The sequence below is a fragment of the Dermacentor albipictus genome, chromosome 1 (assembly GCF_038994185.2).
Source record: "Dermacentor albipictus isolate Rhodes 1998 colony chromosome 1, USDA_Dalb.pri_finalv2, whole genome shotgun sequence".
Lineage (NCBI taxonomy): Eukaryota > Metazoa > Arthropoda > Arachnida > Ixodida > Ixodidae > Dermacentor > Dermacentor albipictus.
The window spans coordinates 294,588,745-294,615,218 of record NC_091821.1 but is presented as its reverse complement, the minus strand read 5'-3'; the positions used below and the strand labels follow the sequence as shown (position 1 = coordinate 294,615,218).

At 43.7% G+C, this 26,474-nt stretch overlaps 1 protein-coding gene across 9 annotated transcripts in view; it reads left to right on the top strand.

Moving 5' to 3' along the window:
• LOC135921906 (N-acetylneuraminate (7)9-O-acetyltransferase) overlaps positions 1-26,474 on the top strand; it is a 243,303-nt gene that overhangs the window by 139,906 nt on the left and 76,923 nt on the right. For 6 of the 9 annotated variants that reach the window (XM_065456310.2, XM_065456312.2, XM_065456308.2 and 3 more), the window contains 2 exons: positions 13,348-13,452; positions 13,521-13,661. In XM_065456310.2, coding sequence (XP_065312382.1) covers positions 13,348-13,452; positions 13,521-13,661 — 246 coding nt within the window. Of the gene's footprint in view, positions 1-13,347; positions 13,453-13,520; positions 13,662-15,398; positions 15,723-26,474 lie in introns of those variants that run through there. The other 3 variants (XM_065456311.2, XM_065456317.2, XM_065456315.2) reach the window with 2 other exon arrangements.

Here is a 26,474-nt window from a genome sequence, read left to right as displayed (position 1 = left end):
GCCACAGCGGCGGGTGCTTCCATTGCGAATCTGCTTGATTTCTAAGAATGGCGTTACCTGTGAAAGTAGGGGGACAGCGCAAAATTGATGGAACACAAGACAAAGAAAGGACTAAAATGGCATTGTGTCATCTTGTTTTCCATCAATTTTGCGGTCCCCCTACTTTTTCACCATGAACCAACTAGCCCAAGTCACAACTCTAGCAGTCTTTACCCGACCAGATGGTATTCTGGCAAGTGCTTGACTACACCTTTAGGTTATGTAATGCCGGGATTTGTGGGAAGGATGTGCAGCAGAAGCAGGCAGAGCCACTGTCTTGCTGCTGAATTGGTGTGTGCATTAATCTTTTCTGCATATGATGTTCACAGCATCGAGAGCTTCTTTGTTTGCTCAGTGTGGAGACACTCATTTGCTGTGGCATTCCATACCTCTCCTGAATTTTCAAAGAATTCGGGCTACGAGCGTCGCATCAAGTTTTTGCAAAAAAAGTTTAGCTTGCTGCTCTCTGGCCCTTGCCAGGCAGGTGAAAGGACAGCAGAATTGAGACAAGTAGCAGGCAAAATGAGCAGCAGTGAAGACACTGAAAAAGTGATCTGAAACAATGTCTTTCAGCTGCTGCTTGTGTACCCCACTTTTTTTTTTTTTGTTAGGATGGCATTCTGCTGCTGAGCAACTCACGGCTGCTTTCGGATGGGCATACAGGATGCCGACTTTATTGAAGCATACCATTTATAGGATGCAGCTATCAAAAGAAGTTTACGATATTCAGCTGCATGCTCTAATCAAAAGGCAAAGCTAAATGCAGCTCATGTGCCAATGACAAGTGCTGGCGCCAGGCATGGCATGAGAGCAAAATATGAGTGAAACACCCTGGCCCATATAAAACCATCAAGAGAATTGTACCAAATAAACCAGTGGTACAAAGAAAAAAACAAGAAACAATCCTTACAAGCAACTGTCACCGTTAGACCAAGTGCACGTGGAGCTAGAAGCTGCTACATCAGAATAAGCTCCTGCCTGCAAACCTCTTTGAAGAGCTTGGTATCCTATCCTTTGTGACGATGAAATCGCAAGATCTGCATCACGATAAACATTATTGAAACTAATTCTTTATTACCGAATTAACACAGCAAGCTGGGCAAGTTGGGGACTGAACATATTCCTAAGGGTGGGTAGCGCAACCCGGACGAAGGACAAAAGGAAGTGCACATTATTTTTTCAAACAAGTGATTAAATATTGGGGGCTAGCTCCACCACTGGAAAAGCTGGCGCCACCGTCAGTGTGACGTGGCATAAGGGATCACGTAGACACAGCGGCCACATCGGCTGCTTTGGAAGCGCTGAAGCGAGCTGAAAACGAAAGTTTAAAGCCCCACCTGCGCTGCGGTTCTGATTAAGTGGTGAGGCATTCCCGCTTTGGGTGTCTGCTTGACAACATTTCAAAGTGCTATAATAGATAGTGGCTGCCGCCTTTGGATGCATGCAGCATGGCAGGCTACTGCTTGGTGCCGCAGTGCCGGACATACGCAATGGAGCCAGGTGTCAGCCTTATTCACACGTAGCCACAGGACAAGAAGCTGCATGAAGCTTGGCTTGCGAAATTTAGAACCGGCATACGGCCATCGGCTACAACTCGGGTATGCAGCAAGCACAGATGCAAGGAAGATTTCTGCTACGGTGCAGAGACTGGGATGTTCGGTGAGTAGCAGAAAATGTGCACTGAGACGCTCGCCCAGGCCCGCTGCCTAGCTAATGTCATGACGGTTTGGTGTATGAACTTGTTGATGCTAGATACTGGCAAGTTCACTGGAAGGGAAAGGGAGTGGTAAGAAGCACATTAAAGAAAGGCATGGCATATAGTCAAGTTTGTGTTATGAATTAATGCACTGGATTACGAAAAAGAAGCAGTGAAAAATCGCACACTGAGAAGAGCAATAAACGTACAGTGCAACACAACTTGAGAAATAATGTTGAAATGTCCAAAAATTTAGAAGGGAAAAAAAAAAAAAGATTGAATCGTCGCGACGGCACATCACAGCCGCCGTAGGCGTCGAAGTCTCTATAACGAAATTATTTTTCAACAGTTGTGATAGCATCCATGCAAGAATGGTTGCTTGTGTACTGTCAAATGCTCATATCCTGTGGCCTAAAATGGCACGGTGTGAAAATGTGCTCCCAGCGAAAGCGAAACATTGTGCGCAGACATGCATGCAGACACACAGTCAGTCGCTGCAAACCCTTGCGATCGCTGCATTGAGGCTTCATTCTGTTAGGCTCTATTCGCTTATGTTAGGCTCTATCCGCGTTTGCCTACCTTTCACGCAAGAAGTCGGTTCGGGAGACTCCATCACGGTGACCGTGTCCAGTGGCGTTCACGGTACGTATTCGGTAAAGAGATAGCATCTGTAAACGATTCTCCGCTTTCAGTTTGCCCTAGATTATTATTTCGACAGTAAAAGACTTCCCTCGTTTTGCGAGTACTTACAGAAATGTCCAGGAGGGCTGCCGCGTGGTGTTTTTGTTGAGTGCCATAAGCGAAACCTGTGAGGAGCACGCCGCGTGATCCTTCATTCTACGCAAGGGAGGCACTTCCGACAAATGGCGACCCTGTAAGTCCTCGGCCGCAATACAGAGAATGTGATCATGTGATGAAGTGATGCTTACAAGTGGTGAAAGGGTGTCAGCGTATCTTGCCATCCAAAAACTCGGTTTCTTTATCATGCAGAGAGACAAAAGTCTGGCTGACGCATGCGCCTGAGTTGACATGCATGAAGTAGGCTTCCACGATCTCGTGAATGATTTGTTTTCCATTTTTATTTAATATTGCGTTTTTTTCAAACAAAGGTTTGTATGGGCAATTTCGACAATGCGCAGCCAGATTCGAGCCTGTTGCATTTCTAATTGCACCTTGGTGCTCCCTAAGGTGAATGTTAAGGCAGCATCCTGTCTGCCCAAGGTACTTTCTGCCGCACGAAAATGGAATAACGTAGACCACTCCCACCGAGCATGCCACGAGCTGCCCCGTGTGTTTGACGCCGCACACATTGCCTTGGACGCCTGTTTAGGTCTATTGACGCGATTGCAGATCTTGTTTAAAGAGTTTTTAGCTAAAAAGACGACTTGAACACCATATTTCATGGCTGTCCTTTTTAACCCATGCCCCGTCTGATGTACATAAGAGACGACTGCAAAATTTTTTACCGCTTCAGTCTGTTTCTGGGGTGCTTCCTCCTTTTTTATTTTCTTCACTAGCCCTTCACATATTGATACGACAATAGCTTTTGGAAAACTAGCCTTCTCTAGATGATTAAGCTGTTGCGAAAAGCTCAGATTGGTGAGATGGTGGCATGGCTTTCTAAGTGCGGAACTTAAACACATCACAGCGACGCGTCTTTTCGCTAGTTTTGAGTGTGCCAATGCATAGTTTAAAATTGGTTTGTTTGACCTGGGGTTATATTGCCAACAAATATGTCGTGCTGTTAATCTTAACTATAAATCCAAAAACTTAATTTCATTATCAGTTGGCAGTTCAAGAGTAAATTCATTCCTTCTTTATCAAAGGCTGTGAGAATAATGCCAATATCTTTGGAACTTGTTTGAGAGCGGATAACTACCAAGTAGTCGTCAACTAAAGCACTTTAATCATTGTTCCTGCCAAGACACTCTCGAGTGCCCAGTCAGCACTGTCGAGGAAGATCTTGCTAAGAATTGGTGTGACCTGAGAGCCAATGCAGACCCCTGCTTCTGAATCATAACTTCATTATCCCAGATAACAAACGTGGAATTTAAATAAAAAACCAAGAGTTTGAGAAATGGCACTCTCATTCCTAAACTTAAGCTCATCATTATCAATAATGCAATCTTTGTCTTCATCAGTGGATTTCTCGGAAGGGAATAAAGTAAATCTGTGACATCAATGCTGAAGGCTGTGCATGCTGGATGCACTTCTTGTAAAAACCTAATGAGCTCTTCTGAGTTTTTACTTTGAATGGGTCTTCTACCTGGAGCCCTGTTAAGTTTTTCTGAATAAAACCGGAGACTACGTGTTGCGAAGTGTTTCTCTCGGACACAATTGTGCGCAAAGGTTGCTCAGGTTTATGCATTTTTATCGTAAAGAAAACCTCAAGGTTCAACCCCTGACTTTTGTTCACTGTACTAGATAGACGCTCCAGGTTGAATTCCAGCAACAATTTCTTTGCTTGATCTTTGACTTTCTCAGGTTCAACGTATGCCTTCTAAAAATTTTTTGTTAAAGTGGTTGAGGCTTTCTCGGAAAACTGCCCTTCTGTTAGGAGGATGAAGTGCCCCTCTTTATCAGTGGTCAATACTTTTCCTTCGTTTTCTCTTAAAAATTGTACAAGGGTTTGAATCTTTTGCACTCAGCCATTCTGGTTTCCTTGAGATTTGACTAACACATCAACACACTTAGAAATGCACCTGAATATTTCATATTCTTCTACATTAATGAACACTAATCTAACGGTGGCTATGTTATTGACTGGGTCTAGGCCCAGTTCTAGGCATAACTTCGGGCCTAATTCAAGAATGTTTATGTACTTATCTGGAATGCCAATATCGGTCAGATTCAGCACTTTGGTCGTGGGCTTCGGTTTCTTTTCCTTGGGAGGTGGGTTGCGCTGGACATTGCTCCAGAGGAATTCCATTGAAGGTTGGCTTGTCCTAGACAACTCGTGGTATCGACGGCACTCTCGTTGTCTTCCTTTTATAAAAAAATGAAATATTGTATAAAAATGGAAATCAAATCAATGCGAGATTGTGGAAGCCTACTTATGCATGTCAACTCAGGCCCATGCGTCAGCCAGACTTCTATCTCTCTGCATGATAAAGAAACTTTTTGAATGGCAAAATAGGCTGACACCCTTTCATCACTTGTAAGCGTCGCTTCATTACATGATCACATTCTCTGTATTTAATCATTTGTTTGAAAAAATAAACCAGTTGTTAGTCTGCGCTCATATTGTGCACTTCCTTTTAGAATAAAAACAGGAATAGTGCAACACAGGATGAGCGAGTAAAGAGCACAGGACAGAGCGCCGACTAGCAACCAAATGCTTCATTTGCAGAAGCAGCATATAAAGACATTGAATGTGACATAAAGAACAGAAAAAGAAGAATAAGAAGGATAAGCGTCAGCCAAGAAGATAATCGTCCAGTTCTTTTGTTGAGAGCGTGAGGGACGCAGAACTGATGCATGCGTTGCCACTTTTGAATATTCAAAATGCCTGAAAGATTTCGTGCGCACACTTTTCACTGTATCTGCCAATTATTTTGCACTTCTTAATCGGGGTGCAACCACACGTGTTACAGTGGGCAGCCAGATGACTGTATGGGTTTCCTTTTAGAGAAGCAGCATGCTCATGCAAGCGACCATTAATGCACCTCTCTATTTGCCCTATATAGCAATGTTTACAATCAAGTGGGATTTTATAGACCTGCGTTGTACAGTCAATAAGGCCACGAACATGATTCTTATAGCAGCTATTGCGCACGACAGTATCCTCCCTGTTGACTATTTTGTACAATCTGCTCAGCTTATTAGGGGCATTGCACACCACCCTCACTCCTGCCTTGGCCACAATTTTGTTAATGTTATGGGATACACGGTGTACATAAGGAATGACGGCAAGCCTAGATCTTGAAGGTGGTGACTGCATAGTTTGTTTTCCGGCATTCTTTAACTCTTTTACAAGGCCACCAGCAACACTGCACAACATGCTGGTCGGGTAGCCTACTGATGTTAGTCTGTTGACTTGCACTGAAAAGCTCTGTTCAACAGTGCTCACACGAGCGCTTCAGAGCAGCTCGCAAACATGCATTAGCGATGCCTCGTTTTACGAGTTTGGAGTGTGCAGACGAAAATGGGAGAAGCCCTATCTTTGAGCGAGGCGAGTAGCTCCAGCGCACAGGATGAGGATTAAAAACAATTTAGATGTCTAAAAACCTTAAACGGTCATTAGTGGGCTCATCTGTTGCTAATGTGAAATCCTTCATTATCTCACTGGAGGCGTCAATAATTGTCTTGGAGGTTAACTTCGTGTCACAAGGGTCAACTGGATAAAATACTAAAAAATCATCAACAAAGCAAAATACTCTTACGGTCATCAGCTGTAGGCGAGTGAGTAAGCCCCAGTCATAGCATGCCAACAAAATGTCGCTAAGTATGGGTGCCAAACACGAGCCTGTACACACTCCCTGCTTTCGAATTAAAAGCTTATTGTCATGACAAATGAATGTGGATTTTAGGTAGTAGGTGAGAATTTCCATGAAGCTGCCGACCCTCGTTCCACTGGCATTTTGAAACCTAACTACCCCATGCTTATCGATGCAATCACCAACTTCCTCTAAAATCAGGCTACTTGGTAACGAATAGTACAAGTCTTTTACATGAACGGAAAAACGCGCGGCAGTCCGGTGGGTACTCAGTTTGCAAGAAAGTAGACACTTCATGTGGCTCCTGGATGAGGAAAGGGTCGTCCACTTCCAAATTTCCCAGGCATTTTTGAAGGAAAGCACCTAGGAGTCGCTGCCAGGTGCCCGCTCCGACACAATCACATGAAAAGGGATTTCCACTTTATGTGTTTTTGCCAAGAAGAACACAGTCAAAGTTGCACCCTTTGAAGTCCTCACAGAGGATGCCAGCTTGGTTAGACCCGACGATTCGCACTGTTTGGCTGCTTCGGCCTTCACCTTTGCTGGCTTGACTTCACTTGACTCCTTGAAGTGGCTGCTCAGGTCTTGTTCAGCCTTGAGATGGTAGGTCGCTGCAAGGGCGAGTACGAAGCCACCTTCCTTGTCCTAAAGGAGCAGTTTCAGGCCCTTGTCCCTGAGTGAGGAAACAACAGAGGCTGCCTTTTCGCGTTCCTTGCATCCATTGGGTTATTTGAGGTACTGCTGTAGGTCTTCAGGGACGCAGGCGTCGTCCAAAAGTGGCGATGCGTGCGTCAGTTCTGCGTCCCTCAAGCTCTCAACAAAAGAATTGGATTATCTTCTTGGCTGACGCTTATCGTTCTTATTCTTCATTTTCTGTTCTTTATGTCACATTCAATGTCTTTATATGCTGCTTCTGCAAATAAAGCATTTGGTTGCTAGTCAGCGCTCTGTCCTGTGCTCTTTACTCGCTCGTCCTTTGTTGCGCTGTTCCTGTTTTTATTCTAAAGATGAACCAACCAGTCTCATTAAACACGCTGCTAACACTTCCTTTTGTCCTTTGTCCGGGTTGCACTTCCCATCCCTAGGAATATGTTCTTTATTACCAGCAAGTGTTTTCTCTTTTCTAAACCGTAACACTAGGCAAGAGTGTAATGCAATTTCAACTTACTAGAATGTAACGACCTGTATGGTGAGTGGTTAATGACAGTTTGCTGTTAACTTGCAAAGCTTGGAATGAGCTGCCAATACAAGTAAAAGTAGCTAGTGATGTTAAACCCAATTGTAAATTATATTATCTAACCAAATAATGCTGAAATTTCTTGTTACTGCAAGATGTCTGTAAATTTTTGACATTTTCATGTCACATGTTTTGTGGTGCTGGAGTACTGTACATTTAAATGCACAATGTATGAACTCATGGCTGTCGTTAAAATTTGTTCTGGTGTGTTTTTAAGAGGTGCTTATAGTGACATGCAAAGACATTGTATCTGAATGTTGCTTTGTGTTTTATCCTTTACCCATAACCTGCATTCGTAGTTTATATTGAACTGGCTACTAGCTTTTAAGCTGTCGGTCCAAAGAGTGTTGTGTACATTTCTTCTGGTTTCTTGAATAACATGTGCACTCCTTAAAAAAGAAAACGAGGCCAAATGAGGCAAAAGCGGTACCCACAGAACAAAATCAGCCTGCTTAGCAGAATCAAATACCACTGTCAAAAGGATCACTTAACAAAACCATATAAGAACTTTCGGAACAAGGAAATCGTATGCATGCTTACGCATTGGTTAGAATATTTAGCTGTAAAAAATGCTCCTATTAGTACGTAAGATGGCCTGATGCTTTTCTGTAGCTATGTACAATGTAATGCTGTGCAATAGCCATCACATTTCAGTTTGGTTTGTGCTACCTATGATTAGAAGTTAATTGCGGGTTGAATTAGGGAAAAAAGTAAACCTTCTTCAATAAAGTTGTGTCTGTCTTGTCCATGTTTCATCGGGCAGTCTTAAAGCTTTATTTGCCTACCCTCACAGGTTTGGTATGGCTCGGCCAATATCTTGATGACGGCGCGCGTGCACGCACACGCTGCACGCACGCACACGCATGCACGCACACACACACACACACACAGGGTGTCCCAGCTAACTTGGACCAAGATTTTGAAAAACCTATGCGTTCTTCAGAACAGAAATTGTGTGGATGTTGTTATCGTTTATCTAAACTTACACTACCATTTTATTGCTGGTCTTTTTTTGAGTAATTAGCCGAGATAAATTAGCTTTTTAAATATAGCATGAAACATTCAGGTATTAATAGGAAAGCTGTGGAGCTCCACAAATATTGCCCAACCCAGGCACTTCCAATCAGATAGACTTAGTGTGGCCGTTTTTATTTGGGAAAAATGAAAGCCCACAGAGTTTTAAAGAATACCACGTGACAGCGGGCTCTGTGTGCCTGAATGCACCATGATTACAGCCCTCTCAACTGTGCTTTGTAAAAAACATTGCTGGCTTCGTGGCTTTCGTGCTACCCACGATAGAGCTTCGCGTTGTGCTTGGTTCTGAGTTCCAACGCCCGTGTGTTCAGGCGGCAGTTGAAATACAGCGTGGTTCCCGTTCCTGTGGCGATAATCTGGGAAAAAAATGACGAGCTCAGGAGTCTGAATTTGGGAGCAAGACCCCAACAAGCAAACACGCATTATAACAAGCTTGACAATGTTGTGGGAATTACGCTGGTTGTCACAAAAGGAAGAATTGTAAACTGACACGGAAGGTTGCTTTTTAGCTTCCTGTCCATTCCTTGTCGGCAGAGAATTTGTAATTTCATATTACTTACATGCCTTTTCCTCATCGTACAAAAGTTTCACACAGATGGCTCTTTTCATGGATAACGGTTGTAGAGATTTATTCGCTGTGAGGCTGTCTAAAGAATGTGTTCAAACAAGTTGCCCTCTGCCTTAATGCAGTATTGGCACCTTTTCAGCATGTCCGATGTAGCTTTTTTGATGATGCAAGATGGTATCTCGCTGCAGGCCTCGGCAATCTCTGCCTTTAGTGCTTCTGGTGTAGTTGTAGGTTTGTGGTACACTCAGTCTTTCATATGTCCCCACAAGAAGAAGTCAAGAGGTGTCAAGTCCGGTGACCTTGCAGGCCATGCCACTGGTCCATGCTGCCCGACCCACAAGCCAGGCTTGGGCAAGGCTGCTGCTGTGAGCTAGTGCACCATCATGCTGATACCAAGTTCGCTTTGAAACGCAAGAGGAAGATCACAGTGAAAATCATCGACTGGGCCTTCCAAGATGTCATTCACGTACCGCTGAGCAGTGAGCATGTGGTCAAAAAAAATGGGGCCAATTATTCTTCCGTCAGAGGTACTGCACCACACCCTGAATGACCATTGGTACTGGTGTCTGGTCTGCGCCACCCAATGCGGATTCTTATCGCTCCAGTAATGTGCATTTTGGATGTTGACTTGAGAATTTCTGGAGAAGGTTGTCTCATCTGTCCAGAGTACTTTGTCAACAAAATCCAGTATTTCGTCACTGTTCACAAGGATCCAATTTGAGAAGTCAAGCCGCCATTGAAAGTCTTTCTTGCAGCTTTTGATGCAGTTGGAGGTTGTACGGATGCATTTAACCCTTCCTAAGCACTATTGAACTGAATACTTTGAAATGCCGACCTCACCACTCGCATCACGCATGCTGGAATGAGGGTTTGCAGTCATGAAAGCCAAAATGTCTCCTTCAGCCTCTTCACTGATGGTCCCCTTTGTGTGCCGCGTGTTCTAGAAGCTACCTGTTTCTTTCAGCATCAAGTAACTCTTCATAATTGTGTTCGGGCTAGGTCTTCCCCCACATCGCCATTTTCGGTATACCTTGGCAGCTTTCCTCTTGTAGCCCTGTGCCACGCCCAAGGCTAAGACCATGTTCGCCTTCTGCTCGTTTGAGTACGTTTAGGCTTTGCAAGCAAATTCTTGGAAATGGTTGTGCGGCACGACAGTAATAGACAGCCGAGCTCACATGCATCTAGCCGCTGGCACAGCTTGGAAGAAAAGCGGCATTGTAACAAATGATGCTCTCTCTTGCACAGGTTCTGGACGTATGATGCATGTTTTGTGTGTATTTTTTCTATTCCACATTGACTTGAATGCTGGAAAAAAAAATTGCTCTTCTCGTCATATCAGAATAAATGGCTGATGACGGCACGTCCTTCGGCGACACGTGCGAGCGGCTGCTGATGAAGTGCTCTTTCGGAGTGCCGTCGCCAGCCGCTGCCGGTAATGTCAGAGCCGAGCAAAGGTTGAAGCCCTTTCTCGTAAGTGACGGGAAGGCGCGGCGCTGGCAATGTTTTTACAGATCACCCATGAGAGTGCTGTAATTGCGGTGCATTCAGGCACACAGAGCGCGCTGTCACGTGGTATTTTTAAAACTCTGCGGGCTTTCGTTTTTCCCGAATGAAAATGCCCATGCTAAGTCTATCCCGTTGGAAATACCTGGTTTGGACAATATTTGTGAGGCTCTGCAACTTTCCTATTGTTGCTTGGAACGTTTCAAGTGATATTAGATTTAATTAATTTATTTTGGCTAATTACTAAAAAAATACGAGCTAAATATGGTACTGTAAGTTTAGATAAACACTAACAACATCCACGCGATTTCTGTTCTGAAGAACGCATATGGTTTTTCAAAATCTTGGCCCAAGTTAGCTGGGACACCCTGTATATATACGAAGGTTATATGTGTTCCAAATAAAAGTACGAGTGAACTGCCTTATATAACTCTTGTATGCTTACCGACAAAATAGCGTGAATGCGTGCACTCCTGTTCAGCATAACAAAAAAATGAATTGCTACATAAAACCTCAAGCAATAAAACGACGGACACCGACCAAAAGAAGTACTAAAAAAAAGGAATAAATCTACAAGACGTTTCGGCTTCCCTACAGAAGCCTTGTTCACAATGGGATGAAGGAAAGTTTCACGGACTACCCGCCGTGGTTGCTCAGTGGCTATGGTGTTGGGCTGCCGAGCACGAGGTTGCGGGATCGAATCCCGGCCACGGCGGCCGCATTTCGATGGGGGCGAAATGCGAAAACACCCGTGTGCTTAGATTTAGGCGCACGTTAAAGAACCCCAGGTGGTCAAAATTTCCGGAGTCCTCCACTACGGCGTGCCTCATAATCAGAAAGTGGTTTTTGGCACGTAAGACCCCAAATATTAATTATTAAATTAAAAGTTCACGGAAGCTTATGTATGCTTCAGAATGTGACGTAAGCAGCACGTGTTTGACGAGGTAAGGGTTCCTTCATTTCAATTGAGCATGTGACGTGTTTTTTGTATCTCTAGTAATTCCAGATACAGCTGCGATTTCAGGTTTCTTTCTTGGCCAATAACTCTCGAGCGATCCCAGTCAATCTTGTGGCCCATTGCATCCATGTGCTGGGCAAGGGCATTCAAAACCGGGAAACGATTCTTTCAAAAGGCTGTCCTTGCCGCCAATGAGTGCTTGCCTCAGCTTACACACGGGCATGTGCGCCACCTTAACGTCATAACTGCGCAGAATGCGAAACAAGGCTTCGCTTATCCCTGGAGCCTAGGGTATGGCAGCGCGCTTTCTTGGTCGGGGATTAGCCGGTCGGACTGAATTGGACAGGTGGCATTCCACAGCACTAAAAAAAGATGTGAGATAGCCGCTTGTTGGCGGTAAGGACAGGCTTCCGAGAGAATCGTTTCCCGGCGTATTCTAAAAGATACTCTGTGCAGATTGCAATTACGCATACATCGGTGAATCGAGCAACTTCAAAAAGAGACTGAGGCAGCATCAGAAAGATGTCGCACAGAAACGTACAGTTTCGTAATGCCCTTGCTGAGCACACAGATTCAATGGGCCACAAGATTGACTGGGATCGCATGAGAGTTATCGGCCAAGAAAGAAACCTGCAATCGCAGCTGTATCTGGAATCACTGGAGATACAAAAAACACGCCACACGCTCAATCGAAATGAGGGAACCCTCCCCCCATCATACATGTGCTGCTTATGTCGCATTCTGAAGTATATAAGCTTCTGTACGTATAAGCTTCCGTGAACTTCCCTTCATCCCATTGTGAACAAGGCTTCCATAGGGAAGCCGAAACGTCTTTTAGATTTATTTCTTTTTTAGTACTTCTTTTGGTAGGTGTCCATCGTTTTATTGCTTCATGCTTCATCCTGAGCAGACGGGCTTCCATCGAACCCTTGACTACATAAAACCTGAACAAATAATGTCAGCGCATGGGTAAAGGTCACAGATGTGTTAATGGAATAGGGCATTATTCAGCGCATGTATCCTCAATGTAGCCAACACTGGGCATGTGCCAGTGTTGTGACAGAAGAGGAGGGGCAGAATCCTTGAATGCATGTCACGCTTTTCTGTGCATGTCATTGCCATTCTTCCCTTGGCAAGCATTGACTTGGTTCTTGTAACATTGCTATGTTGATGTCTCGCACTGTGCATCTGCCCAATTTGGTGTTTGCATTTGGGCATAACTTGCGAGTGGTATATTGGTGCTTAAACGTAAAAATTAATAAAGTTGTGACCTCTCAAGCAAATAAACATTAACACTGAGAGATGTCGCATTGTGTAGCGGGAAAGAAAACAAAACTGATCGCATTGCCGTTAGTTGTAAAGCATTTAATTGATTGCTTTGTTGGATGTGCATATCTTTCTTTTTTACTTGGGCCAATTCTCCTAATGGCAGCTAACCTGCCAATTTATCCCATCTTTGACCTTGCTGCTGGTTTGTAGGCAAGCATAGTTTTTGACAATCGTAGCTCGGTGGGCTGTACCAGCATTGGCACAATGGCTATTGGACCAGCTAGGTTTGAAAGCACATTTTTTTAAAACTTGTCTCAAAACATTTTGGGATTCCAGCCAATGCATACATAAAATATGACTAGGGTAGTGATCGCTGTAAAATCAGTGCCCAAGTTTCTTCTCTTTAGCATGTGTTATAAATCCTATCCATGCTAGGTTACCAGCTGTGGGTAGCTTTAGTTAATTAGTGCACTGGGAAAGATTGTGTAGAGTGAATGACATGCCTGGTGGGAAGTTGTGAAAATACAGTCAGCAGTTGGGGGTGCATGTTCTTGCACCATTGACCCCCCATGCATGATGGCAAGAAAGGCTCGTTTTCTGGTGCAGGTGTTCTTTGAGAAGATATTTGTCACACGACCCTGGAAGGCCCTGTTTGTCACCACAGACGACTCCATAAAGGAATGGTGGTTCCGGTGGAAGATTGACCGCTATGTGAGTGTTTAGCGTTTTGTGGTGGAAGCCAAACTTGGGCTGTACCTGTATAGTGATACTCATTTCAGAGTGTGGCAAGCGGCATGCTGTTTGGCTTTGCGCACTACCTGCTGCGGCAGTACCGGGTCATTGGGGACCACCACCATGGGAACCTGTTCTCCCGGGGCCTCTCCCTCACAGTTGCCTTTGGAGCCTTGCTGGGACTCGGGGTCAGTGCAGCATCCCAAATGATATCACGGAATACGTTGCTGTCCCAAGTGATGGTGCTTTTCTAGGCTCACACTACTCGCCACTGTGTCCACACTGTGGCAGCTACTGTCCAGAGCCTGCTGTGTACTTGCATAGAGCAGATGCCGGCCCAATGGGCAGTAAGAAGGCATAAAATATGTAAATGAGCTCCATGTTTTTCAAAAGTGCGAAATGGAGCAGAGGCTATGTAAGCAATCAATAACTGCTTTCTTGGAGCTTGAGCACAGAGGTCCTTGAAAAAAAAAAGAAAAATAATTTTAAGTACAAAGTCTGACCATCTACAGAAGTCTTATCACATGTTGACATTCTGGCTTAGTGTAAACAAAGCCTCTAGTAGCTCAGAAATATCTGCAGTAGAAAGGGATGCACACTTGTCCTCACTGAGTGGCTTTTCACCAGATTTGAGGGCTTGTTAGTGTTGGAGGTAGTTTAATACATAAAACAGCACTTTGATGCACATTTCTGCAGTCACATCGTCAGATTTTTATTTGGTCTGGGCTGGAATGCTCATTTTTTCCCGTAATTCTTTCTGGAAATGATGCACCCAAAATGTCATTATGACAATTGGTTAGTGAACTGTAACATTGTTGCCAAGGTTGATGACCAGTATCTATTTTTCTGTATTTTATACTTGATTTTAACCGTTAGTCTTCCAAAAAAGTATGTGAAAGTTGAGCTTACCAGGTGTGCTATATTTACTCATGCAAGGCTTACCCTTACCTTAAGCTTTCAACACCAGTTCGGAGTGTGAAAAATTGAAAAAAAAAAAAATTCATGAACTGTCACGTGGGTACCCACATATGGTTAATTTTTGCAATCTGCTACTAGCTGGCATGTATTTTTGCTGATGATTGCATCATTGTTGTCACCATACCTTGACGGATTATGCAGCACAGGGCTTATTGTTTAGCTCCATTATGCTTGCTGCAAGAAGCGTGCTTGTGGTTTTGAATGCGTGCGATTTCATTTGAGACTGTCAAGTGCTTCAAGTTAACGGGAATGGGCAGCATGGAGGAAGACCAGCTTAGAGGGCGCCACTGAGGTGAGCTTATCAAACAATGAGATCAGTGGTAGCGATGACTGAATAACAGTGTTCATAGTTGGCTGCCAGAGGTTACGTTATTCTTCATAGCAATCTGAATGCAGCAGTTCGAGAAATTTACTTTGTGGGAAGGTGAGCATATTTACAGTAACACTGCTTATTGTAACCATCATATGAACTGAGCATGACTTTGACATGCAAAAATTTCCTGACAATGTGCAATATAGAAGGTAATAATACTTCTGACACCATGTATGGTGGAACCTCGATTATATGACTTTCTTGGGACCGCGAAAAAGCATCGTAAAATGCGGGCGTCGTAAAATCCGAACATAAATTATACTTATAAAAATACTACTTATTTCGTGCAACAGATTTACGAGAAACTTTAATGTAAACTACTAACATACTCTGCAGGGCTTGGAAACCCAAATTACCAAAAAAGTAAATGCGATAAGAATTAATGCTGCAGTACAGGTACCAATCATGCTTTATTCAAACGAACCTTTACTGCACTTCACTGCCCACTGCCGCGATTCCTGTCAGCTGGCGCGAACTTTAGAAATGTCAGTAAGTTTCTTTTGGACCTTGCTTGATCCGTGAACAAAGAGCTTTCGCTTGAGTTGGGCAACGTCCAAAAGGAGGTCCTCTGCAGCGTCGCGTGAACAGATGAAGTTCCGAATGCCGTCTATGGGCCGTAGCACCTCGGCGAATGTGATAGGCGCAAGCACGGCATCTGGGGCGTCATCGTAGTCCTCGTCCGATGTCACAGCGGTGTCGTCACTAGGCAAAGCCTCCTCGATGGCGTCATCCAGCCACACCTCGCCGCAGATCGCAACATTGTCGTCGGCCTCCACGTACTTGGTGAAGGTCGTGGTGAGGTTTAAACCCTCAAAATCGTCGGCGAAGCCTGCATCAGCCTCGAGCGGCATCGAAGTTGTTGTGTCCCCAGCAGAGGAGGCAGTCTCTCGCTTAAACCCACAGTGATTTAACAAGTTAGTGATTGTGCTTCGTGACACTGCATCCCACGAACTGGCAATAAAAATCGTGTCTTCGAGCACAGTGATCATTTTTTCCGATTCGCTGCGCTCCATAGCTTCCAGCCGACGCTGCACTAACCGCTTCCGGTACCCTTGCTTGATGCACTTAATGATGCCGGCATCCAGCCGGCATCAGAGCACGTGCGATAAACCCAGGCCTCTCCACGCTACCTTGTTGGGAATCTGCTGCTGGGAAATTGGAAGGAGAGAAACGCTTCCCCAACGTGACGACAGGCGGCGCCACCAAGAAGAGAGGGAGAAAGTGATTGTGGAGGAGGAAAGGCGCTAGGGTATTTTCTTCGAAAAGACCCGCGTCACTTTTCTTTCGTCCGCCATTCTGTCCCGCGCTTCGCGAGGGTCGTCGTATAACGCAAGTCCGGCGTAAAATTGTGTCGGATAACCGGCGTTTTTAATGCATTGCTTCTATGGCGACTCTGCCGGGACTGCGCTAATCCGTCGTAAAACCCGGATCGTCACAAAACCGGGGGACGTATAACCGGGGTTCTACTGCATTTTTTAGATGGAATGCAAGAAATGTAAGTGCAAGCTGATACATGTGTAGTCTGCACGATACAGTTCCAAGTATCCTCAGGCCCCTTCTTTTTATACATACACAAAGGATCTAATTCACATTTATTCCAATGTTACATGCATTCTACATGCCAATAATGTCAGTATTATTTTTTTCAGCTGAAGAAAGTACAACACTGCAGGAAAGAATGTCCCATAGCTTCTTGTAAAGCCAAGGGGCGGGTAACTTTTTAACAATTTAGGCTTAAATAAAAGTAAAACAAAGGCTGTAGTAATCATACCAAAAAATAGGCCAGAGATGATAGTTTGCATCTTGTATGTCACACTACTGAAATAGAGGTGATAAATCATATTGTTACGTTTTCAAACAATATGCTTTGCAACGAACATATTGACAGCATGTTGAAACATACAACTGCAGAGTTGTGTTGCCATTTAAAGTGAAGTTTATAGATCACTTTTTTATTCATACGTTTCTTATGCTTTTTTGATAGAGGGCCCCCCACAACTTTCACAAGCTTTCACATACTTCACCTCATACAAAAAAAAAGTGTATCAGAATGCTTTTTAATTTACCATATGATGTGCATGCCGAGTTGTTTCAACAGGCGATAATATTACCTGTTCTTAAACTCTACAAATATAAATTCACTGTCGTGAATTAATCAAGCACTAAATTCAAGAAAATCAAATCAAAATTTTTTACATGATCTTTTTCATCTACAGCAAAACATTACATTGCTAAATACACAGCACAAATAAATGTGGAAAGTGGTAACTTCAAAAACAAGTTATTCAAAAGATTAACTGACCTACATATTTCTGACACTGCTTAACTAATACATGAAAATCGGCTTAGATTTCCTACTGTGTACACCGATGTAGGCTTGTGCAAATGTTCAATGTTATGAATATTCGTTTGAATATTATGCTGTTCAATGTTTGAAGTTTTCGAAGTATTCCAACCGAATTAATATACTTATTTTAAGCTTATAAGCCACACTGCCAATTGCAACACTCTGGAAAAAAGAAATTAAAAAGAAAAAGAAATAGGAAAAAAAAGAAAAAGAAGAAAAAAGAAAGCCATGTTGATGTGCCATCTCCCTTTGCGCCTCCTATCAACTGGCTGGAGCAGATAGGCGCAAGCTTCGAACTTGCATTGCTACGAGCCACTGGAAGTGCGGACTGCTAATGTGCGTCGGAACAAGGCTGCGAAACTTCTGTAACAGTTTTAGTGAAGCAGACTCGCTCCTGTGCTGTTCCGTGCCACATTGAAGAAGACGACAGAGATGCACCGTGATTACTTGCATGTCTCTATTGCTGGCTGACACTTACACTCATAGACCCTAAGTACAACTTTCAAGCTTACACACCATGCTCCAAAGTCAGCCTGTCTCGTGAACAGAATGTGCTGCGAGAAACACACGGCCTGAGAAAACTTCTCACTTTTCAGAGGTCGAGAGCAGCAGTGACAGCTTCAGGAGCACAGTTGCTATGGCAACGCTGACGTTTGGGGTTCCACTGCTCCTTTGCAAAAAAACAGCATCTGACTTCTGCCACACTTTCTCCAACACATCCGTGCTGGCCGGGCCTCTCCTACGCTTCCATGGCATTCGACTACATTCCCCATCAGTGCCTAATGGCTAAACTTTCATGCCTTTCACTTGACCCCTTCGTACTTTGCCGGAGTAATTATTTAATAACCAATCGCCTTCAGTTAATGGCTATCAGGATTCATACCTGCCATGGTGGCTTAGCGGCTATGGCATTGTGCTGCCAAGCACGATGTCATGGGATGAAATCTCGGCCGTGGTGGCCGCATTTCAGTGGGGGCAAAATGCAAAAAGTCCATGCAATGGGGGCACGTTAAAGAACACCAGGTGGTCGTAAATTAATCTGGAGCCCCCCTACAGCGTGCCTCATAATCATCTTGCATAAATGGAAAATGAGACATCCACCTGTTCGTAGCAATCCCACCTTGCGGGTTTCCGCAGAACTTCTACGTCAATCATCTTGCGTTTTGGCTCATAAAACCCCAGAATTTAATTTAACGGGGACCATCATTCGGCAACTAGCAATGTAATTTCAGGAGTTCCACAGGGCTGCCTTCTCGCCCCTCTATATTTTTTCGTTCTCCATATGCCTATTTGCTGATGTCTTGAATGTTCTTTACTTTCTTCCAGTAATGACCAACACATTCTCCCGGCCGACCTACAAAAAATAGAGACCTGGTGATCCTGATGGCTAAACTTAACGTATCCAAATTTAAATTCAAAATTCATACAAGTTTTGCACAAGCACTTTGTCAGTTTCCTTATTCTCTGTGCTCAACACCTCTATCTTATATTCATTAATACCGATACCGTGGCATTATCATCTCAAGTGATCTGTCATGGGCTGGTCATGTTCAACAAGTTACCACTGACCCTAACAATTCACTTGGTTACATCGGGGGATCCCTTTCATTCTGTCCCGCATCTGTCAGGAAATCTGCACTAAACTGGAGTATGCGTCAGCTATTTGGAACCTGCATCAAAACTTAACTCCCTTGAATCAATTCAGAATTGCACTGCTCAGTTTATCACTTTAATTTATGACTAGTTTCACAGTACCACAGTCATAAAATCATCTCTTGACCTCTCATCGCTAGCGTTGCCCCAGAAAATTGCCAGAATATGCCTTTTTCATAAACTGTATTACAATTTCCCTGCTTTATGAAGCATGGTCCTCCTTCGCATTGTCTTTTCAACTCCTTCAGCACTTAAGTGGCTGGACTCTAAGCTTTAAAAGGACACTAAAGGCAAATATTAAGTCAAGCTAAAGTGGTAGATTAGTACTTAAACATCTCTAAGACGTCAATATTATTGTGAACAGAGCCTTAATAATAGAGAAATTGAGCTAAATGCAAGACACGATTACAGACCTCCCCTGGGACATTCAAGTATTTGCTTGATGACAAAAGCACTCCTCAGTTAAATTCTGTCACTAGTACTCAACCACTTGTTGCAAAAACATCCTCATATTGCATTATAAGACAAAATAAAATGCTACTTGTCTGGTTCTATTTCCAGGGTGTCTACCAACCGGGAAAACCGGGAAAACCGGGAAAACCGCGAATTCTCAGGGATTTTGAGCAGTATGGAAAACCTCAGGGAAAACTCGGGGAATTTGTGCTTCTATCAGGGAAAATTAGCTGTAATTTTATTGAAAGGGTCGAAATTCGAGGTAATGCTGGCTTGAGTAACAGACAGGAATCATAATTAATCGTCTTTGACACCCTGTCGTCGGCTGGAGGGGACTGACTTTCCGGATTCCTGATAATTTGGACGGCTTCGTAGCACCACTCCATAGAGTCAATGTATTGGAACGTCTGAAATTTCGGACGTATGAACTCTTTGCCGTCCGATTTTCTGGAGGTTTTGCCGTGACCGCAGGTCCGAGACGGCATTAATCAAAGCCACCACCGCTGCCATTTTGCTTACCTTGCCGCCTCAAACCGGCGCTCTCGCACGCAGATCCACTGGCAGCCGTAGCCACCACGGCGGCAACGCTAGGCCTAGCTGCTTCGACGTTCGCTATGAAGCTTCTTGCCGTTGGATGCCGTATTTTTTTATTGAAAGAATTCGTTGCTGTCAGCAATGGCACGGACTGCGCCTTTGTGGTCCTCGCGATTGGCTTAGAAGCTTGGAAAGCGCAGTGCATTGCATAATGCCGGTTCCCAAAAGTCAGCTTCGCCTCAGTACAAAAATGTTACTTGGTGAAACACATGCAAAAGTACTGCAGTGAAGCATAACAAGCGTGGGAAGGGGCTATTGCCATGGGACACAGTATGTATTCCTTAATTATACACGCATGCACCTGGTATTTCCTGTCGCAGTACGAGCACCAGTATGCCTAATATGTGTACCGGCAGGCCTTCAGAGCATTTTCGAATGTACCTGTGGCGGTTTGAGCCCTTAAGGGCAGTAAATTACATGCATTTATTTTTTCCAACTGGCCGATTTTTCTGATGCTTTCGCGGCCCCTAGGGAGTTCAAAAAATTGGACGTGGACTGTGCAACTGACCAAGAAGATGCATCAAGTGGTCTGTGCGGCGAACGAGTGGTGGAAGGAGGACAAGAACAGAAAGGACCTACGCATTGAGGAATGAACGGGAAAGGAAGCGTGCTGCCGCCGATTTGAAGGAGCTTGAGCTCAAAAAAACAGTGTTGGCTCATGCCGAGATGCAGGTGTCCCTCATACAAACCAAAATCAACTCTTTAAAGGAGTGAAACACAACACTGAGGCGTTGTGCATGGGCTGAGAGTATGTCAGGATAGTTGAGGTTGAGTTACGAGCTGTTGAGAGAGAATCTCAATTGTGACAAAGTTCGGGCCTCATACCACTGAGCTTGCTATCAGTTGATAGAAATAGCTCATGTTCTAAAATATTTGCTTCTGTATGCATCTCCTTTTTATTCGTATTTGAGAATGTCCGACTCGATTTGCTATTTTTTTCGAAGACAGTTTATTTGCTGTGCCTTTTACTAACCCCTCCCTTCTATTCTCTTTTTGAATAACATAAACACTACTCCTTAGTATTCAAATTGGACTAAGTTGTTTTTCTTTAACTTTGTCGTATTCTTACTAGAGAGTGACAGCATCAGGCGATATGGTTTCAGCTCGTTTGACATAAAACATAGTTCTGCATCACTCAGGGAATTTTGCTAAGGCACTCAGGGAAAACCTGGAAAACTCAGGGAATTTGTAAATGTCAACTTGGCAGACACCCTGATTTCATCTTAGAAAAAAGAACTAATTGAGATTACCATTGACAACGATGCAGGTGGTCAAAAGGTTTTGTTTTGGCTCAACTCTGCGCCACCCACGCTTTCGCGTTTCAGTGGTTTCGTTATTGCATAGTGCTACACTAGTTTTGCTGGCTCGCGAAACTCGCACAAACTGCAAGTAGCAGAGAATTCAACTTCCATGTAATGTCGCTATATGTTGAAAACGGTCTACGCCACTTGACTAAAAAGCAGCTGCAGCGACAAATCCACTGCTCTGGCTTGGCTTGGTACTGCCATCTGTTGGGTGCGGTTTTACTCACTGACGCCACACTACCAATGGCAGAAAAGGGTGGTGATGGTGTATGCAACGTCACCACTCCCTCGTTTGGGTGGCGGGAGATTTGAATTTTGATAAAGGTATTTGGACCTTTCAGACTTAGTTTTCTCATAAACTAAGTCTTTTTCTTGGCACAAAACAAGCAATTAGAAGTTTCTGGAATGGTATTTAAACAGTCCACTTTGACTTAGTATTTGCCTTTAGTGTCCCTTTAATAAGCCATTCTTGCCTGCTACAATTAAAGATTGGAACAAATTTACATGATTGAGTGCAATTCAACTAAATTCAAGCTATTAATTTCTGAACAATTTATCTGTTAACCTGGTTTTATTTTCTGTTTCTAGTTACATATTTTACTTTTTGTTTTATGTATCTTATTGTGTATTTCATGTATCTTTTCTAATCAAATTTGTATTGGTGCAGTGGTTTTTCCCATATTTTCTCCCTCTTAATGTAATACTCCAAAAGAGGCCTTTAAGGGATTATAAATGATGATGATAATGCCTATAAAGAAAGGGGTCAGACAAGGAGACACAATCTTTCCAATACTATTCACTGCTTGCTTGGAAGAAGCATTGAAGCTATTAAACTGGGAAGGCTTAGGAGTGAGGATCAGCAGCGAATATCTCGGCAACCTTCGGTTTGCAGATGACATTGCCCTGTTCAGCAACACTGGGGACGAGTTACAACAAATGATTGAGGACCTTAACAGAGAGAGTGTATGAGTGGGGTTGAAGATTAATATGCAGAAAACAAAGACAATGATCAATAGCTGGGCAAGGGAACAAGAGTTGAGGATTGCCAGTCAGCCTCTAGAGTCTGAAGCAATACATTTCCCTAGGTCAATTAATCATAGGGGACTCTGATCATGAGAAGGAAATTTACAGAATAATAAAAATGGGTTGGAGCACATATGGTCGACAGTGCCAGATCCTGACTGGAAGCGCACCACTATCATTCAAAAGAAAGGTGTACAATCAGCGCATTCTACCGGTGCTAACATATGGGGCAGAAACTTGGAGACTGACAAAGAAGCTTGAGAACAAGTTAAGGACCACTTAAAGAGCGATTGAACAAAGAACGTTAGGCATAACGTTAAGAGACAGGAAGAGAGGGGTGTGGATCAGAGAGCAAATGGGTATAGTTGATATTCTAATCGACATTAAGAGAAAGAAATGGAGCTTGGCAGGTCATGTAATGCATAGGTTAGATAACCGGTGGACCATTAGGGTTACAGAATGGGTGCCAAGAGAAAGGTAAGCGTAGTCAAGGGCAGCAGAAGACTAGGTGGGAAGATGAAATTAAGATTCAAGAGGGGGGAACTTTGGGCCAGTTGGTCTGACATGTTTAAAGAGGAAAAGAACCGCGACTTCAGATGGGATGTAAGACGAAGGAGCGGACAGGACGAGCGGATACCGATCGTCCTGTCCACTCCTGTCCGCTCCTGTCTCGTCTAAAGTCGCAGTTCTTTTTCTCTTGAAATTAAGAAATTTGCAGGTGCTAGTTGGAATCGGCTGGTGCAGGACAGGGTAATTGGAGATCACAGGGAGAGGCCTTTGTTCTGCAGCGGACATAATATAGGCTGATGATGGTGATTATGATAATGAAATTTAAAAAGAAAGAGAAAAACCTAGCGCACACGGCAATTTGAACTGCGGACCGCTCAATCACGAGTGAAGCGCTCTGAGCGCTGCGCCAACAAACAGAGTGAACTGAGTGTGAGCTCATTCCAGAGTGTTTATACGCTGTTGCATAGTGTAGCTTAGCTACGGACAGACAGCGCTAAGCGTGTCCTACTCCATGGTAATGCCTAGGGGAAGGCAGATTCTGAGAAGCGCAAGTTCCCAGATGTCTCTCTCGTAACTCATGCATACTTGTAACACTCGAGCAAATACGAAAAACGTCTCCAGCAAAACAGCGCTGGTTAGGCTTAACAGCCATGGCAGGCACGACTGTAGACTGTAAACTATCATGAGAAGTAAGTCGCTCATCAGTGATCGAGCCACAGATCATGTGCGCGGGCTAGACTGAGGACCGCAAAAGTGGTGATTATGCCCACCAAGTTCATATGTTTGCTTGCAGAATGGAATGGGTTAAGTTCACGTGTAGATGGAAAGCATCAAGTTGAGTTTGCACAACACAGCATGAAGTGCCGGTGTCACACAGTCAAGGTCACACTTCACACCATTGTGATGAAGCACAATGGGAGAATGCTAAATGCTCCCACGGCCTCAACCATGACGAAATGGACAGTTGACTGAAGCGCAACGGCAAGCAAGAGCCTGTAAACAAATTTTCTGTTCTGCCGGAATTGTATTAAATATTGAACTAGGATTTTTGCATAAAAATAGCTGACTAACAGTGCATTGAACATAAACTGACTCCAAAGATAAACTTACCATATTTACTTGCATAATGATTGCACTCGCGTCATGATCGCACCCCTGAGTTTTGTCGTCAAAATTCTTTTTTTTCTTTCTCACGTAATGATCGCACCCCGAATTTTCTGCAGCAATATGTCGTTTGCCAAGTCTAGCTAATGATATCGCACTTACCATCTATCAAATGCTATGCGAATGACTCTTCAAGACGTACCAAGTGGTCCGCACGCACCAAACATTCTTAAGCAGATGCCCCATTTTATTCCTTTCATCACTTTCCACATTTCCATAAAAAAAAAAAAACTGCAACCAAACTTGCCTTGGCTTTATTATTTGTACGCTTTATAATGGTTGTGGTCAACAACAACAAAAATGGCGCCTTTCGTTTCTTCTCGTCTGCACTTGTGGGCATGCAACAAATCGCGAGCGGCAACGATAGTAGCCACGTTTACACTGATACGTTAGAAGTGTACCCTATTCATACTCCGACGCTTATAACACAGCTAAGATATTCGTCCACCTTTAGCAGAAACGTTGCCGTATTAGGATAGTAGTGAAGACAAATGCCGCAGTTTCTGAAGCATACCCACCATGTGTTTCTATGTCACTAGCAGCTAAGCACGCCCATCTCTGTTTCTGTCCACTCAAAGTGGACATGGCTATGTTATTGTCGCAAACTTGCCAATATTAACTATACTGTTGCGTGAAAGGACGAGTCAGTAAGGCTGCTCGTCGGCGACATGGAGCAGTGGAAAAACAGAGAGAACACAGGCGTCGGTGTCAGTATCAGATGTAGAGGTCGCGTCTTCGCAGACTTGCTGATATTAACGATATTATTCATTACTGATATGGAAGAAACTGTTTCAATGCACGTAATGTACTTGCGAAAAGAAAAAACGCGTTCGGCACGTTCGGCTTGCTCCGCCGACCGCCATTCCCAGCCGCCATTTGGCTTGCTCTGCAGCCATGGCAATCACCTGTTTGTTAACCTGTTGTCATCCCGCAGCAAATGCGAGATGAAAACATTTTTTTCGCAGGAAATTTAACCCGCGTAATGATTGCGCCCCTGAATTTGCGGCAATCGTTTTGACAAAATTTTGCGGTCATTGTGCGAGTAGATACGGTATTTTTGACAAGTTAAGAATCAGCTTTTTTTAGATTAGTTAATATCTGGCTCTTGCGTCAAGGTTTTATGCAGATCTGACTACTCAACCTATTTCCTTAGACTTTGCTTCGAACCAAAAAATTTATATTCACACAAGCCTACACAGATGGAACTGAGAGACTTGCATGCCAAGTTTTAACGCCATAGCGTTAAGGGCCCCGTGTCGCAGAAAATCCGGTGTTCGACTTCGTTGCAGCCGAAGGATTTTCGAACCACCCATACCCAGTCCCTACATGTGGCGCAAGGAAGTTACTGAGCTAATTGAATTTCGCAAGCTAAAATACGTAGAAAGATCGTAAAGCACAACTTACACACAACCTACAGACATGATAGCACTCGAATTGTAATTTGACTATACGAGAAAACATAATTCTGTTACAAGAAAACTCAAAGAAACCCGTTTTCCAGCATTTCTACCATTTATAGACTGGCCACAGCGTCCGCTATTTGTGTGTATCAGCACGCGAGTATCTCGGGGGGCCATGGAGTGGCACGCCCGATTCCTTGCAATGGCTCTAGCTGGCGCTCACCTGTGCAGCACTGCGGCCAACGCCAAAGGCCGCGTTTCTATCAGAAAGCCCACCTTTGTGCGTAGCATACGCAGCCAGCATTTCCTGTTAAACATTACGGTTACATACGCTGCAGTTGTTGGGAAGCATAAGAAGCAGTCGGGGATCTTTGAATGATATTGCATTCCACTCTTAAAGGCGAAGCTTAAGTATCCTCCAATATATTTTTTAATTTTTAATTGTATTGGCTCTGTGTTCACCCTTATATTTCTGTTTCTTGTTTGTTTGCAAAGCTATGATATGCTCTGTATTTGTTTAACAGATTTTCTGTATGGTTTGTTGAAATTCTTCCGCCATCGATGTGATGGAAAATAAACATTACTGTAATAGACATATGTGACTGTGGTCATGGCCAAGTAGGAACTGATAAAAGTTTATCCCATATGACATTATATGCACTAAAAGATGGCGACGTAGTTTTCAAGTGATGTACAGTAAAAGGAAAGTTAAAATGGGCCCTGAAGCACCCTTTGAGATTAGTAAAAAAGCAGTCAGCGGATATAGCATACACTGCTGTGAACTTCTCAGCCAAATTTTGTAGCCGTGCATGGTGTGTGGATCCCTCTTTTCAACAGAAGCCTGCTCCTCACTCTTTTCTGGACGCTTTATTTCGTAATATACTAGTATATTGCCATGTGCAACTGCTATTGGCCAATAACTGACATCAATCAAAAAGGGTGTTTGAATTAGTGCGCTTGTTCCTGCTGTTACTGTGTATTTATGACACAGTTTAATAAACAGGCTCACATAAATGAAAGTATGCCTTTAAATTTAGATAATTATGTACTTCCAGAAGAAGCCAACTATCGTCTGCTCAAGCTCTACCATGGCTATGCGTGTAGTAAATAAACTTTGGCCACCCTGCTTATCGGTGTTGTAGCCATTGGGTTTAACTAATTTCAACTTGTTTTGAACACTCAACCAGCCTCTAACCACGGGA